At 41.5% G+C, this 17,674-nt stretch overlaps 1 protein-coding gene across 1 annotated transcript in view; it reads right to left on the bottom strand.

Moving 5' to 3' along the window:
* Positions 1-17,674, bottom strand: part of MYO18B (myosin XVIIIB) — a 1,019,172-nt gene that overhangs the window by 320,937 nt on the left and 680,561 nt on the right. Inside the window, exons 32-34 of the mRNA XM_075320057.1 lie at positions 15,383-15,583; positions 13,726-13,836; positions 10,051-10,155 (exon numbers count right to left, since the gene is read on the bottom strand). Of these exons, the coding sequence (XP_075176172.1) occupies positions 10,051-10,155; positions 13,726-13,836; positions 15,383-15,583 (417 nt within the window). The remainder of the gene's footprint in view (positions 1-10,050; positions 10,156-13,725; positions 13,837-15,382; positions 15,584-17,674) is intronic.

The raw sequence follows: 17,674 nt of genomic DNA, 5'->3' as shown, positions 1-17,674 counted from the left end.
CTAGAGCTCAGAAAGCTAACCCTGCCCACACCACAGCTTTCTGGGTACATTGTCTATTGACAGTAAGCTGCTAATCAGAAAAGGAGGTGTGGTCATAATAAGGCACATGAGAGCTGTAGTCCTGGCAGTGATTATCTCCAGGTGATAAAACATTCATTGTAAGTAAACAACAGCACACAGCCTAATAAGTGACACATCACTGAAGTCCCTGTCTCAGCATCTACATTATGCTGTCCTCAGATTACATAGCAAGGAGTTGCTGACAGATTCCCTTTAAAATTAGACATCAGGTTTGGCTATTATGAGTTTCAGTAGGTTTCCTTCCCGTGAATCATTGCCTGTAAGAAACTCTCAGTACATTAGCTCAGTCACTTTAATGAGAGCCAGACTCTTTAGGATGCATCTGGGATCATTTCCTTCATCTAACACACTGAGGAATGTAACTGCCAATTTTTGGTAATACAGTATCAGTGTATTATGCAGTATACTCACTGGTGCACATCATGTCTATATTTACCTCTTGTTTTCCTGATAAAGTTTACAATAACAATTACATTCTGTCCAATATCTGGGGACCAGATGCAAAACACTCTATAATAGCATCCTCTGTGCCCATTGAACTCACTGCTCACCCATTACAATCTAAGTGTGAAATTGAATTTCTTTCTTTATGTTTCCCTTGTTGCTCAAAATCTGCTTGATAAATCATACTGGCAATCTATTTCACTTTGCACAGAGATAAATGGTGTGTTTTTAAAATAAAGTTGCAGTACCAGTGCCAATGGCCCTTTAGTGTATTACTGCCGGGGGAATGTGGCTGCACTTGAGAGATTCAATTATAATAAAGCTATCTGTCCTGACATTACTATGAAATTCTATTCCTAACATCACAACATGTCACTTTAGCGGTGCAAAAATAAACCAATCTAACAAGCGCAATCTGGAGATTAGTGTGTTAACTTGTTTAGTTCCATGCCCTACCGATACTGCAGATGTATAATAACTATGTCAAGGAATTTACTGAGACATTAAATTAAATGGCCTGTCCTTATGCCCGCTACACACGCTTCAATATATCTCACAATCCGTCGTTGGGGTCAAGTTGTAAGTGACGCACATCCGGCATCGTTTGTGAGGTATCTGCGTGTGACATCTACGTGCGATCAGGATTGAACGCAAAACCGTTGATCACAAACACATCGTATCTTTGTCTAGAATTGAGCGTTTTGTTGCACGAACCTAGTCAATTGTAACGTGTGACATCCCTCATACGATTTTGATGTCTGAGGCTATGTGCGCAGGTGTGCGCTCTGCACCGCAGCTTAGAAAAGGTCCGCTTCAGAGCGCAGCTGAAAAGCTGCGTTCTGAAGCGCCTCACAATGTCTGTCATTCACTAATCTCTGTCAGTCGGTCACTATCTCTGTCCCTCACTCTCTGTCCATGTCAGTCTATCCCCCCCACTTATATACTCACCGATCCCCAGCTATGGGCTGCCAATAACTCCTTATTACCCCGATTTGCCAACGCACCAGGGCAAATCGGGAAGAGCCGGGTACAGTCCCAGAACTGTCGCATATAATGTATGCGGCAATTCTGGGCGGCTGTTGGCTGATATTGTTAGGCTGGGGGGCTCCCCATAACGTGGGGCTCCCCATCCTGAGAATACCAGCCTTCAGCCGTATGGCTTTATCTGGCTGGTTTTAAAATTGGGGGGGACCGCACGCCGTTTTTTTAATCATTTAATTATTTATTTCACTACACAGGCTGCTGTGATTGGGTGCAGTGTAACACCTGTCACTCAGCGTGGGGGCGTGTCTCACTGTAACCAATCATAAGCGCCTGTGGGCGGGGAAAGCAGGGAATACGAGATTGTTTAATGGGCGGCCGGCTTTTTCAAAATAGTAAAAGCCGCCGGAGCAGTGTGAACGCCGTGCAGCGCCGGGGATCGGGGATTGGTGAGTATATGAGAGAGGGCTGCTCAATTCAGTTACTCAGGAGATTAGTGGTCACCGGTGAATCCTTCACAGGTGACCGCTAATCAGGACGCGACACAGACAGAGCCGCAGCATGACAATGAAGTCGGGTGAAGTTCACCCGACTTCATTCTGACAGTGCGGCTCTGTCTGTGTCTGCTGTCAGCGGCCATGTAGCAGAGCTTAATGGCAGATGACATAGTAAAAACGCATCCCTACACATTACACACGCTTGTCAAGTCAATAAATAAAAAATAAAAAAAAAAAAGGTGCCCAATGCATATGTCACAGAACACATGATCTAAAGGATCGCACATAAAATTGATCAATTTAACATAGACTACTAACGCACTGTGACAGCAAATGAACGACCTACGTGCAATCTCATAAGATCCCATATGCAACCTGGGCGTGTCACATCGCAAATGCGATTGTACAACTAATTGCAACGTGTAAAGCAGGCTTTAGGATAGGTCATCAATTGTTGATTGTGAAACTTGAACCCTTGTTTTTTTACCAATCAACCAAATATATTGGTCAAAGGGATGTCCCATTTTTTCTTTAGTCAGGCATAGTGCTATGCCTAGCACTGTATCTCCAAACCATAAAAAACTGATAAAAAAAAAAACTTTAATGAAATCATAAATTAACTATTTGGAATGTAGGTGGATCTAGAATGGACTACATTGGCAAATTGGAAAAAGGTGAATTAATATTTAACTGCAGTTGAATTGAAGTTAACTTATTTTACAATTTGCTCTGAATATGTCTATTGTAATACTGTATGTAATTTAAGGATTTTTTTATAAGTCAGTATGTGAAAATAAAAAAAGAGGGCTAATATATTGGTCTGTCATAGACCTTGATCATGGCCTTTGTCCTATGGTTCACAGCAGATACAGTGGCAGGGACAGTCAGCCTGTCATGCCCCGACCCGCGGGTCCGATCCCTACTGGTCAGGGGGGATGGCGCCCAGCACGCAGCTCCATACAGTCTGCCCATCCCGCTGTGCTTCCTTCCATACAGAGTACTCACTCGGATTGCAGTCCTGGATCCTCCTCCAGCTCTCTGTCTGTCGTCCAGAAACATGAGTGCACTGAACAGGTCTTTTAGGACCTACTGTAGGCGACACCCGCCGCATCCTGCTGTAATTTAAAGGACCAGTACTCCTTAAGCTGGAAGTGCTTCTTAGCCTATTGCAGAGAGGCACTAGATCTATAAGCCATATCTCCTTCTGGGAGGTGCCTGAGCAACTTCTATCTGTCCCTTAGTGTGGCATTGCTTCCAGTCAGGTCCCTGTTCCCTGCCTTCGTTGTTTACCCTGCTCCTGTTCTTAATCTCTGTACCTTGCCTCCACTCAGAGACAGCTGTGCCTATCTGCTTCTTCAGTCCTTAACTGGGTTCCTGCGCTCTCCTGAGTCCATACCTGTCCATCCATCACCACGCCGCTTCAGCTCGCTGGATCGGATGACGCACCGACAGAGGAGGTCCTTTCTGAGTCGCCTGTGTCAACATCCTTCCTACTACTAGATCAAGGCCTAGCTAGGTGTTACCATCTACCTCCACTTTGTACCAGACTTAGATGGTGCTCAGGTCGTAACTTCTGTGCATTGCTACTCAGCCATACCTACGGGTATTAGGACTGTTCCTGTGCTGGCTGTACTTGCATTCTGGACTTTACCCTTGGACCTTTTCTTCTTTAGCATTGGTCGTGCTCTGATTATTAAAGTCCTTTCCTTCCCTTAAACTTTGTCTGAGTCTGTTTCTGGGGTCATATGCCACAGTCCTCTGTGGTCCTGTGGGTTCACTACCACACTCCCCCACGGGTAGCGCAACACATCCCCTGTATCTACAGTAAACCATAGGACATAGGCCATGATCTTGGTTTGGGAAAGACCAAAACATATGTTGACTTATGAACTAAAACTGAATTGCCTAGTTAAAGAGAACCTGTCAGCACAATGTTGTAATGTAAAGTAAAAACATGAATGTAATGGTGCTGTAATACTGATTAAATTGATACCTTTGGGGAAGAAATCAGTTTTGTTTTTGTAGTTTTTATTTAATCATTTGACATTTTCATCATCATTTGACTTTTCAGCTAATTAGCATTCAGTGCATAAGGTCTGGTCTTCTCCTTCCTGTCTGTGATTCCCTGGCCCCTTTGCCTCCCTCCAGTCTGTGATTAACCTGCCTCTTCTAACTGAAATCTTAGCAATGACCTGTCATTCAAAGACCAAAAGCAGGTGGAGGGGATGGAGAATCAAAGACAGGGAGGAGAAAACCCAGAGTACAGTCTAGCCCTTGTGAACAAAAATCTAATTAGCGGAAAACTTCAAAAACTGATTAATGAAGAACAACAAAGAAGATTTAATTCACTAAAGGTATCAAATTATTCAGCATTATAGTGGAGTTACAGCCATGTTTTTATATTACAGAATAATGCATACAGGTTATCTTTAAGTGAGTATCTTGGTATATTGCACTGATGATTGAAGGGATTGTCCCTACTACAAAGCACCACTGTCTTCTAGCTACAAGTGCTAACTAGAAATTTGATTAATATTATAAACCTATAGACTGTGTTCTAGGATTTCACAAGTTGAGAACACTGATGTCATCTCAAGAGTGCATCACCAATCACTTAGCGCAGTGGATTTGAGTGGGGCCTTCCATCTCCATGGAGAGAGCCACTGAGCTGAGATGAGCTGACGTCAGCGCTACTAGCGGACACAAAGAGACGAGAGCCCTTGTGCAAGAACACAATACCTATAGTCAAATATGGTTCAACGTTTTGGGTTGTTTTGCTGCCTCTGGCACTGGATGCCTTGACTGTGTGCAATTACTGTATTATTGTGGAAATATGTCACTCCCGTCCTTATATTTAATGCACAGATAGGGTCCAACCCCGTAATCAATTAAGAAGAGAATCCGGCATTCAAGGTTTGTAGATGAAGTGAAAGAATTTGCCTCAAAGGTCCTCTGTAGAATGTGCACATTCTACAGAGGACCTTTTGAGGCAGATTATTTAACAGCACTTTATTACTGCAGCGTCTTACAAATACAGGCAGCCTGTGTGAACTGATCTGAAGAAGATCATCCGTGACCGAAATGTTATTTGTTTGATTGTCACAAAAAAAATCACTCTCGTCAAAATAAAAAATTCTCTCACTTCATCTACAAATCTTGAGTGCCGGATTCTCTTCTTAATTGACTGTGTGCAAGGTATCATAAAATCTGAAGATTACCTAGGGATTTTGGGTCTCAATGTAGTGACCAGTGTCAGAAAGCTGGGTTTGCATCTTAGGTCATGGGTGTTCATGCATGTGCAATGACCCCATATACAGTGTGTCCACCCATATCCTGTCCACTGCCATTAACTTGAGAATGGCAGCAGATATAGGTATAGAAGTGGTGTCTAGGTATAGTAAAGTAGCCATGCGCTATGCAATGAAACCACCTATTGCGCCATCTGGTGGAAAACAACGGAGCTAGCATTTTTATCTTGAAAACGGAGTGAGATAGAGAAAAAAAAGTGAATTACAAAGTTGTAGGGCATCATCAATTCAATACGAATCGACACCTTCCATTCAGAAATGCTATGATTAGAACGTGTAAAACTCACAAGGCTGCGGATGTGAAGCGATACCTCAAGGAGACCTTCTTACAAGCCATTGGGTATGGTGGCTGCATGGAGTGGCCTCCATGGTCACCTGACCTGATCCCATTGGACTTTTTTCTGTGAGGTCACATCAAACAGCAGGTGTATGCGACCCCTCCACCAACATTGCAGGATCTACGACGACGTACCACAGATGCTTGTGCAAACGTGTCACCTACCATATTGTACAAAGTGCAGCAAGTACAGTATGCTGTCTAGAGTCCAGATGTGCATTGCAGCTGACGATGGCTACTTTGAGCATTAAAGTTATATGAGTGCCATATGCGTGACCAGCATTCAATGTTTTGGGGGGGTCATGGGTTTCATATCATAGCATTTCTGTATGCAAGGTGTCGAGTCGTATTGAATTGATGATGCCCTACAATTTTTTATTTCACTTTTTTTCTCTATCTCGTTCCATTTTCAAGATAAAAATGCTAACTCTCTTGTTTTTCACCAGGTGGCGCAATAGGTGGTTTCATTGTGTAGCGCATGGCTACTTTACTATACCTAGACACCACTTCTATGCCTATAGCCGTTCTTAAGTTAATGGCGGTGGACAGGATATGGGTGAACAAACTGTATACTTCAAGAAGCACCCAAAAAATTGATGGAAACAAACCAATGGAGAATCCTAAAGTGGCCAGCAGTGAGTCCGGATCTAAGTCCCATTGAACACCTGTGGAAAGATCTTAAAATTGCTGTTGGGAGAAGACACCCTTCAAATATGAGAGACCTGGAGCATTTTGTAAAAGAAGAGTGGACCAAAAGTCCAGCTGACAGGTGTAAGAAGCTTGTTGATGGGTATAGGAAGCGATTGATTGCAGTTATTTATTCCACAGGGTGTGCAACCAAATAATAAGTTGAGGGTGCCAACAATTTTATCTGGCTCATTTTGGAGTTTTGTGTAAAATTATGTCCAATTTGCCTTGTTTTCTGTTTTTTTTCTGTTGTTCCAATACCCACAAAGAAAATAAACATGTGTATAACAAAACATGTGTAATTAGGATAATTTTCTCTGAGAAATACCGTATTTTTCGGACCATAAGACGCACTTTTTTTCCCCCAAATGTTGGGGGAAAGTTGGGGGTGCGTCTTATGGTCTGACTGTGGCTGCGGGGAATGAGGTGCTGCGGTGGAGCGGGTCATCGGGGGCACGAGCAGGCTGTAGCAGCCTGTTGTGACCACGTGTGCCCGCTCATTACATATGCACGCCCATTCTCCCGCCCATTTCTCAGCGCAGAAGCCGGCGCTGACAGGTGGGCGGGAGGACGAGAGGGGACGCGTGCATAGTAAAGAGCCGGTCCACATGATCACCCCTGGCAATTACAGCCTGGAGTGATCATGTGCGGCTGTATTCACTGCTCCCCGCGCGGTCATCATCAGTGCGGGGTGCAGTGAATCAGTGCACTCACCCGTCCCCGTGTGTGGAGCCGGCCCCCTGCAGCACGCGATGTCTTCCTGTCTGTGCCGGTCAGCTGATCTGTGCCAGTCAGCTGATCGGCACAGACAGGAAGACATCGCGTGCTGCAGGGGAACGGCTACACACACACACACACACACACACACAGGTCAGTGGTGCAGAGAGGAAGATGATCGGCTGCAGGGAGTGAGGAAAAGGTGAGTATAAACGTTTGTTTTTTTTTCTCTGTGCTATAGGATACAGGCCATATACCAGGATGGTATATGAGCACGATGGGGGCATATAGCAGGATGGGAGTAAATGAGCAGGAGGGATGGGGGGTATATGAACAGGATGGAAGTATATGAACAGGATGGGGGTATATGAACAGGATGGGGGTATATGAACAGGATGGGGGTATATGAACAGGATGGGAGTATATAAGCAGGATGGATGGGGGGTATATGAACTGGATGGGAGTATATGAGCAGGATGGATGGGGGTATATGAACAGGATGGGGGTATATGAACAGGATGGGGGTATATGAACAGGATGGGGGAATATGAACAGGATAGGGGAATATGAACAGGATGGGGGAATATGAATAGGATGGGGGAATATGAGCAGGATGGGGGTTTATAGCAGGATCATATACAAGGCAGTAGGATCATTACCAGGATGGGGTACCTTAGTAGAGAATTTGGGGACATTACCCCATAACAGTGTCAGCAGCAGATCCTCGCCCCATAACAGTGTGTCATGACCACATTTTTTTGCTTAAAGTTTTATTTTCCTATTTTCCTCCTCTAAAACCAGGGTGCGTCTTATAGTCCGGTGCGTCTTATAGTCCGAAAAATACGGTACTTCATTTTCTGGAACAATTTCAAGGGTGCCAACACTTTTGGACATGACTGTATCTAACACTACTTAGTTTTAGTAAACATAAATTCTAGTGTAATATCCAGTACATGCTTCTGAGCACCTGAATTTAATTATGAGGACATTTAATAAAATAAGTATATCTACACATAGAGACATCGTTATAACTGAGTTAAAACCCATCAGGAGGCAGCTACAGTAAAAATGAGCGGCTCTCTCCAGCTAATTGTCATTGGTTTTTCTGCTGGTGTTTCATGCTTTGATGTGATACTAATTAGTCTACAGCTTTCACTAGCCTTTTTATCCTACCAGATTTAATTGCAGAAAATGTATGACTTGCACACTGTGTCATGAAAGATGCTTCATACATGAGTGAGAGCATGGCCCTGCCTTTAATCTGTGCGGTTTTTAAGTTTGCTGCCTATGTAGCAGGCATATTAAGCAGTGCAGCTCTTCACTAAGGCAAAAAGCTACATCCATTAAGAAGCAGTGAAGAGCAGTAAAATGTCTGTACTACAATGGGAATGTATTAAGAGAGGAAGAAAGAAATTATCATCTGAATATGGATTTTCTTACACTGCCATGAAAGTCATTTTTATATCTTGTGCACTAAATTCTGTAGGTGTAAATTCCAGAAAAGGGGTTGATGATAATAAGTAGTGATGGGTGAGCACTAAAATGCTTGGTCCTCAATTCGAGCTGGTCAGACGCTCGGAGAAGCTGAACACGAGTAAAGAGCACTATGGAAAGTCAATGATTGGGCAGTTCGGCTCTCCGCCCGCATAAAGCCATTAACAACGCATTTCCGGCAGGAGGCAGGTTTTTGTTTTGGTCACACTACTTCCAAGAACATTATTTGAGACTGCGAATGGCCCTCCCTGGGGTGCCTGCCCACATCATGCAGTGAAGGAAGTCTGTGCCTTGTGGTCATTGTTTCACAGACAAAACATCTGAGCACCCATGATACTCGCCCAAGCTATGCATTTACCCGAGCACCCCGATGTTCAATTGAGTAACGAGCATCGCCGAGCACACTTTCTCATCACTAATAAGTACTAGATTTTGGACCATGCTCCTTAATCCTGAAATAATTATAAAATATAATGGAAGTAATGGAATTGTTTTTCGATACAACCAAAGTTAAAGGGGTTATCTAGGATTATATTAATTATTTACTATGGTCCCAAGAATTAACAGGTAGGTAGTTGATAACTACCTGCCTGTTCTGCCCAGAGGAACTCTCTGCTAGTCACAGAGCTAAAACAGTTAGAAACTACATGACGGTTAAATTTTGGCTCACGGTTAAACAATAATTTAGTCCTGAATAAACCCTTTAACCTGGCACAGTAGCATGAACAACACCACAAGGCCACAACTGAATGATATCATAGGGTTCACCTTACACTGATGGGTGGGGAAGTTTCACATTTCTGCACCCACCCCTGCGGCTCTAATTGGTACATGGTAATTTCTTTGTGTGATGGACTATATAAGCTTTTTCACATGATGTAATAAATAGAAACCTTCACTACACCACATTTTGCTGTGCTGCTTTGATTTCTCCAAGTGCTTGTAAAACAAATCTTATTAATTTGGAGTTCCAAGGGCATAGAAGTAGAGTATTTCACTCACAAGTGTCTCTGGTCTTGTCGCCCATTAAGAACATCTTGATGGCGATTGAAAAGGGAGCTGCCAGCAGGGGATTCTGATGATTTTTATACAAAAGTGCTGTCAACATGGCAGAACAGTCCTCAGACAACTATTAATAACATCATCAATAGCACACAAAGACATGTAGGTGCATGAATTTCTGCATCTGGAGTTCATACTCAATATTGAATACTTCTTGGTGTGCAATTTCAATATTGAGGAGTACATATAAAGTTCGATAAGGGTGGTTACTCCACTTCAAATGTTACGAGATATATAGGAGCAAACTATCAGTTTTGCAGATTTTAAGAACAAAGCCTAAAATATTAGGCCATGCCAGCCAAAAGAATGGTTGCCCATCAGCTGTTTGCATCAAGTTCATTTCTAGGATTATACAGCATTATTTTAAAACATGCATAAATTTTACAAACAATACCGTGTTCTTATTTTAGTTTTTTTCTTCACTCTACAATTAACTTCATACCTGCTCACATAGGGTACCAATGAGTCCTTCTAAGTCTTGCTTTTCATGGAGCACCATCTGTTTTTCTTCATATTCTTGCTCAAGCTGCATCTCAAATTGACGGAGCTTAAAAAATAAATAGTCAAATTTATTTTTTTTAAAACAAAGTGTAAAAAAAAATGCAATCTTTTTTGATTCTTTGAAATAAGCAGTTCTTTCAGAACAGCCTCCAAGATTATTATTCCTTTCTAAATTAGGGTGACTGCATATATAAAGAACTGTACAAAATAAAGTATTTAATTATGTCTAATTTAACACACCCATTTGTATTAACAAAAAAAAAAAGATAACTTTGAAATATATTATTTTCTTGCATACAGCAAAACTACAAAGGGTTTGGGGTGTCGTTTTCCTTCACCACTGAACTTTCTTCATGTTCTTTGGTCTATATGGTCTAACAATGGGATTCTGAAAGGGAAGATGTCACGCTTTTTATTTTTGTATTAATAATAGTGATTATGAAATCAAGTATTTTTAATACAAAATGAAACTCACTGTTTATTTAGTTTTTATTTAATTCTAGTTTTACTGAAGCACTGGGGGCTGCCATCTTGAATTTGCTGTGTGTAATGACACTTACCTCTTTTATTGCAGCTCTCTGTGCATTCACTCTGATAGTCGCGCTGCGACCCAATACTTTATATAGGACAGCTCCCTGCTCTGACCTGCATGCACCCCCTGTGCGGTCCAGATCACAGTAGAGGGAGGAGATCTTTGTGCAGCTCACAGCGTATGCAGTGTGCTGCACTTTCCCCCTGCCACTCGTTCGGCCTGTGTGAGTACCGGCACCCCTCCCCCTGACGCCGCTTCTACTGTCTCCAATGACGCTACTGTCTCCGCTGCCATCACTACCCTCCCTCCCCCCACTCTCCTTGCCGCAGCCGCTGCAGGCGTGCATGCAGAGCATTGCATGTGGACGTGCGGGCATGCAGAGCATTGCGTGCGGGCGTGCATTAATGCAAAGCATTGGGTGTGGACGTGCATGCATGCAGAGCATTTTATGCGGGCGTTTGTGCATGCAGAGCATTGATTGCGTACATGCAGAGCATTGTGTGCGTGCATGAAGAGCATTGTGTGCAGGCGTGCGGGCGTGCATGCATGCAGAACATTGCATGCAGAGCATTACATGCGAGCGTGCATGTATGCAGAGCATTGCAGGTGGGCATGCGTATGGCAGAGCATTGTGGGAGTGCATGTGGCAGAGCATTGTGTGCATACGTGAGGCAGAGCATCGTGTGCATGTATATGGCAGAGCATTGCATGTGGGCGTGCGTGCATGCAGAGCATTGCGGGCGTACATGTGGCAGAGCCTTGTGTGTGTGCGCACATGTGGTAGAGCTTTGCGGGCATGCATGTGGCAGAACATTGAGGGTGGGCTTGCATGCGGCAGAGCATTTCTGGACCGGGGCATGCAGAGTGCTATGTGGGGAACACTATGCAGCTGTCCTTGGTGACACTTTAGAAATTTGCGGTCACCAACAAAATGGCTCCGCACTGTGATCCTAAACTTCATCTTCCCTTATCCTTTTGGAAACACTCAGATTGGGAGGGGGAGCTGTGACATCACACACAGGAGAGCAGATTCTGACCACTTTTACTGCAGCTGTAATGTGAGCTGGTTCTACAGTAGCTCTACAGCAGGATTTCAACAGCTGCTCCCCCTAGTGTTTAAGAGTGGAAAATATCAAACTTTTTTTTTTTTTTAATATTTTGCTCAATTAAAAACAAATAATAATAATAATAATAATAATAATAATAATAATAATAATAATAATAATAATAATAAAACAAAACATTAAAACATTAATACTTTACATTTTTTTAGTTATTGATTTTTTTTTTTTGGACTACAGCTTCCTTTTAAGAAGAGCAAGTAATCCTATATTTACAAGTTTGACTTTACACTGGAGATAAAATTAGAGAACAACATACAATTTCCTAAATGTTAAGGTCATGGTTTTGTCCTATGTGATTATATCCTAATATGAATAAACTAGCAGTATTTTCAGCTAATTTCATAAACTGAATTTATTCCAAAGCACATAATAAAAATGTAAATAAGAAAAATGAAATAAATGAAAAAGAACACTGATCAAAATTAGAGAACACTTTGAGATACCTGTAAGTTCTTGGTATTAATCTGGCACCTAGTGCTAATTTCCTTAAATACTGACAAACCTTATTTAACCGGCTGCCTAACCTTCCAGTTTGCACTTTGCTAAAATGGAGTTCTGTACCAAAGAAACTGAAATCCTACGGCAGCAGGTAGTCCAGTCCAGATGATGGTCAAAGGGGTGACCCTATCAGCCATAGCAAGAGAAGTTGGTCGTTCCAAGTCTTTGATTTTGAGAATATTGCATCTTGACAACATCACAAACTTTTCCAAACAAATCCCCCAAGAAGGCTGGTCACCCTCAAAAGACAAATTCAAGAGAGGACAGGATAATGCTGAGAATCTCCAGGGGTTATTGTTCAACACTGCAGCTGGGAATTGGTTGCCAGTTCAGCACTGAACAGGGTAAGGATATGTCTCGTCATCCAGTGTCACGACGTTTAAGAGCATTTGGACTGGAAGCCCGCTCTATAGTGACCAAACTTCTCATTAGCAGAAAGAATCAAAAGGCTAGACTCATCTTTGGTGACAGCATGTTGTGTGGACAGAGGAGAGGTAGTCCACAGTTCATTTCAGTAACAAACGCTTAAGTTTAAATTATTTCAGTTTGATGGGAACAAACTGGGTAAATTCTAAACCCAAAGTGTATTAAGTCAGTGAAAGGTGGTGGAGGAAGTATCATAGTTTGGGGATTGTTTTCTGCAGCAGGAGTTGGACCTCTCATACAGCTACATGGCAGAGTGAATGCAAGTGTGTATCAGAACCTTCTTCAACAACAAATGGTTCCTTACTTGTATTCATCATTCACTCAGCCAGCAATTTTCATGCAGGACAATGCCCCCTGTCACACAGCAAAATGGGTAAAGCAGTTCATCGAAACAGAAAACATGAAAACAATGAAATTGCCAGCCCAGAGTCCTGATCTAAACTCAATAGAAAACCTTTGGAAAATCCTTGGTGAAAAAGTTATGACCAAGAAACCAACAACAGTCAAAGAACTGTGGAAAAGACTGGAAGAAGAGTGGACAAAAATCAAACCAGAGCAGTGTGAGAGACTAGTGATATCCTGTGGCCCCAGATGTGCTGAAGTAATTCAAAGCAAAGGCCTGTACACTTCCTACTGATTGGTGACTGTTGTTACCATCAGAAAATTTGCTTATAATCTTTCTCTATGCTACAGTCGTTGTCCTTCTCTAATTATGATTATCACATTTTGGGCAAAATAAAGGTTTTATGTTGATAAACTTTGGATCTTTGTAAAACATTGTTCAAGTGGTATGGTGTACCTCTTACAAAAAAAACCTTCAAATGTTAACCAATACATTATTTCTGTAAAAAGCAAGTGATCATACATTGTTCTCTAATTTTGATCTCCTGTGCATATAAATGTAAACTTTCAAATGTGCAATAAATAATAATAAAAATGTTGTTTTTATGTTTAATCACCATAAAAGAGTGATTGTAACATTTTCCTCTCAATAGTAATAATTCTATTTTTTAACTTAACAAATTCAATGACATACCCGTCTCTGACATGATTGTCGAATATCCTCTAATTCCTCTTCCTTATCTTCTAGTTCTTTCAAATGCATTTGTTTCATCCTTTCAATTTCCATTTCAAAACGTACACGCATCTGTTGAGAAAAAAAAAGGATCAACATGTTACATGTGCTGCCAGGATATTACATGAACTAAGAGATTCAGATTCCACATAGGTCACAGTATGTGTTTAAAGGACCGTTCTGATTGGCGAGTAAATTGTAATTCTATAATAATGCTTTTATCATATCTTTTTGTTCAACAGATAATGATAATGAAAGAGTATGCATACTTTTCATTTATATATAACCCCTATTTATTAAAAAGAGTTTGTTCAAGTTGTCCCTAGAGCAGCACATGATGCTGCAGTCTCCTTACTTCATGGTGTCTGGCAGGGCCGGGCTATCCTCTGTGAGTGATAGTTCTAGACAGTAGAACTGTAGTATTAGGCCTAAGCCACACGGCGAGAAAAACAGTGCGAGTGGAGTGTGATAAAACATCGCATTCCCCTCGGACCAATTCTAGCTTGTGTGTCAGCACACATGAGCGATTATTTTCTCAGCCCTAATCGGACTGAGAAAACAATCGCAGCATGCTGCGATTGTAAGCTGAGTCTCTTTCTCTCGCACCCATTCAAGTGAATGGGGCGAGAGAAAAATCGCACTGCACTCGCGGTACTCCGGTGTTCTGCAAGTGCAGTGCGAGAATGGCAATAGCCGGCTACGCAGGAGAGAGGGAGATAAATCCCTCCCTCCCCTCCTGAGAGCCACCCCGCCCCCCCGCAGCTGAGGTCTGCTCGCACGAACGGACCTCAGTTGCAAGGACACACGCATGACACTCTGCTCTGCTGTACTGCCAGCATGAGCCGAGTGTCATGCAAGTGGATCGCAGTAGTCCTCGTGTGGCCCCAGCCTTAGTAGAACAGATGCTCAGCACAAGTTCTGCTAGGGCAGTGATGGCGAACCTGTGGCACTCCAGTTGTTGCAAAACTACAATTCCCATCATGTCTTCACAGCCAATGCTTTTGCTTTGAATGGCCAGGCATGATGGGAATTGTAGTTTTGCAACAGCTGGAGTGCCACAGGTTCGCCATCACTGTGCTAGGGAGACACTTTATCAATTAGTTCAAACAGCTATTAATAACCTTGGTTTCCAGTGTCCTAGCTAGACATTTGTTGCATTTATTGGGCACAACAAAGCTCTGTCCTGTATAAGTGCCCTATCACCATGCGTTTATTATGGCGGTTGTCCTGAGGTGTAATATAGCCATGTGCGTAAGCTTTAATAACATTTTCCTTCTGTAGAACTGGTATAGATGTATATTAGACACCACAAGGATCAATGCATTATTGATTGGATACCTATAAGATAGACTTTTAAATAAACCACTTCACTTATTTCAGGCTACACCAAGTCTTTAATTTCTCATATATTTAATTCTACATTATTCTGATCACTGTATCCAGTTCAAATTATGCTACTCAATATAGTTTGATCAAATTCATATCACCAAAACTATGAATGTGTAACCAGGAAAGATGTATATACTTCAATAAGAAATAGCAAAAATAATACTACGGTAAATATAATAGTGTGTAATGATGACAGTTATTTCCGCACTCCTGGGTGTGTGGCCATTACCTGATCAAGGCGCTGTATGGAGTTGGCTTGCTCTGCCAGCTGTTGGTTCTGCTCAGCAACACTGGATTCCAACTCCCATACTTTGTTTTTTAGGGATACGACAGAATTACGATCTAGCCCACTGGAGGAGGATAACTCTTTTATCTGCGTTTTCAAAACTTCCACCTGTTTGGTTAAGTTGGACGTCTCCAGCTCTTTTTGCTGTGGCAAAAAAAGCAAAAGCTTATGAAAAAACAACACATATGAGCAAGACTTACCATTGTTGTTCATGTACTGATAATTACTTTTTTTTGGTGCACGTATTTCAAAACAAATTGATTAAATTGTCATTTTTATGGTATTGTTTTTCCTGCCCTTCTTCCAAGAGCCATAATTCCTTTATTTCTAAGAGCCTCATGATGGCTTGCTTTTAAGGGGATGAGTTGGAATTTTGAATTACAACATTCATTTTACCATCAAAAGTACTGAAAAACAGTAAACAAATAAAAAGTTGGATGGAATAATAAAAAAAAAACATCCCGCAGAAATTCTGCCATTATTTTTGGGAGGGAGGTGTGGTGGTCAAAAAAACTCACTTCTAAACTGTACTTTTATTTCTAAACTGGGAAAGCTTTTTCTTTTATTTTTTACACTACTTTTCAGTCATCGTGGGGAGCCTGAACCTGCAATTATTTGGTCACTTGTTTTGTAGACTGCATTACCATAGTATTGGACAGTAGTATATATGGAAAATTATGTTGTGCTATTATGTCCAGCCACAGATTAGACATTACATGGGGATGAAGATGGCAACCGTGGGGGCTTTCAATTGGCTGCCATCACAATTCATCAGCATCCTGCAGTCTTGTCACTGGCACTAGAATAGGAGGGGGGGACTGATGGAAGCAAGAGTGCACATGCACAAGAAATCGTGTTATTTAAATGCTGCTGACAGTGATCAATATACATTGCCTTGCAAAAGTATTTGGCCGCCTTGAATCTTTCAACCTTTTCCCACATTTCAGGCTTCAATGGCTATGGCTCTTGGAAGAAGGGAAGGAAAAAAACTAAATTGAAAAATAGAAAATTGCCAGGTGGTGATGCAGTTAACAATTTACCATGCCTTGCGAAAGTATTCGGCCCCCTTGAATTTTTCAACCTTCTCCCACATTTCAGTCTTCAAACATAAAGATAAAAAATGTTAAGGTTATGGTGAAGAATCAACAACAAGTGGGACACAATTGTGAACTTGAATTAAATTTATTGCTTATTTTAAACGTTTGTAAAAAATTGTAAACTGAAAATTGGGGCGTGCAATATTATTCGGCCCCTTTACTTTCAGTGCAGCAAACTCATTCCAGAAGTTCCTTCTCTGAATGATCCAATGTTGTCCTAAATGACTGTTGAAAACTGCTGTGCACAAACGCTCTCCATCCAACCTCACTCAGCTCGAGCTGTTTGCAAAGGAAGAATGGGCAAGAATTTCAGTCTCTCGATGTGCAAAACTGTTAGACATATACTCCAAGCGACTTGCAGCTGTAATCGCAGGAAAAGGTGGCACTACAAAGTAACTTTAAGGGGAAGAATAATATTGCATGCCCCAATTTTCAGTTTATTATTTTTTATAAATGTTTTAAATAAGCAATAAATTTCGTTCAACTGCACAATTGTGTCCCACTTGTTGTTGGTTCTTCACCATAAAATTTAAATTTTTTATCTTTATGTTTGAAGACTGAAATGTGGGAGAAGGTTGAAAAATTCAAGGGGGCCGAATACTTTCGCAAGGCATGGTAAATGGTTAACTGCATCACCACCTGGCAATTTTCTATTTTTCGATTTAGTTTTTTTCCTTCCCTTCTTCCAAGAGCCATAACTTTTTATTTTGCCATCAACATAGCCGTATGATGGCTTGTTTTTTGTGAGTCGAGCTGTACTTTTGGATGAACTATGAATTTTACTATGTAGTCTACTGGAAAATGGAGATAAAATTCCAAGTGCGGTGAAATTGCAAAAACAGTGCTATTACGCAATAGTTTTTAGTGTTTTTAAGTAATTATCAACAACATTAACAGAAATAAACACTTGAAATAGATCACTGTTTGTAAAGATTTGTATTTCCCTTTTTGTGTTGAATTACTGAAATTAATTAACTTTTAGATGATAGTCTAATTTATTGAGATGCACGTGTTCATCTTTCCATTTGCACCTTTTTAAAGACTATTTTATATGTTTGCCTATTTTTTTCTTAGTCCGACACTCTGGGTGAGGTTTAAGGTTTCAAATGTTTTCACCTGATTCATCATTTGCAGCAGG

This window comes from Anomaloglossus baeobatrachus, chromosome 1, assembly GCF_048569485.1.
Source record: "Anomaloglossus baeobatrachus isolate aAnoBae1 chromosome 1, aAnoBae1.hap1, whole genome shotgun sequence".
In the NCBI taxonomy this organism is placed as follows: Eukaryota; Metazoa; Chordata; class Amphibia; order Anura; family Aromobatidae; genus Anomaloglossus; species Anomaloglossus baeobatrachus.
Note: the sequence above shows the minus strand (reverse complement) of the source record. Positions and strands in the feature narration are given on the sequence as shown.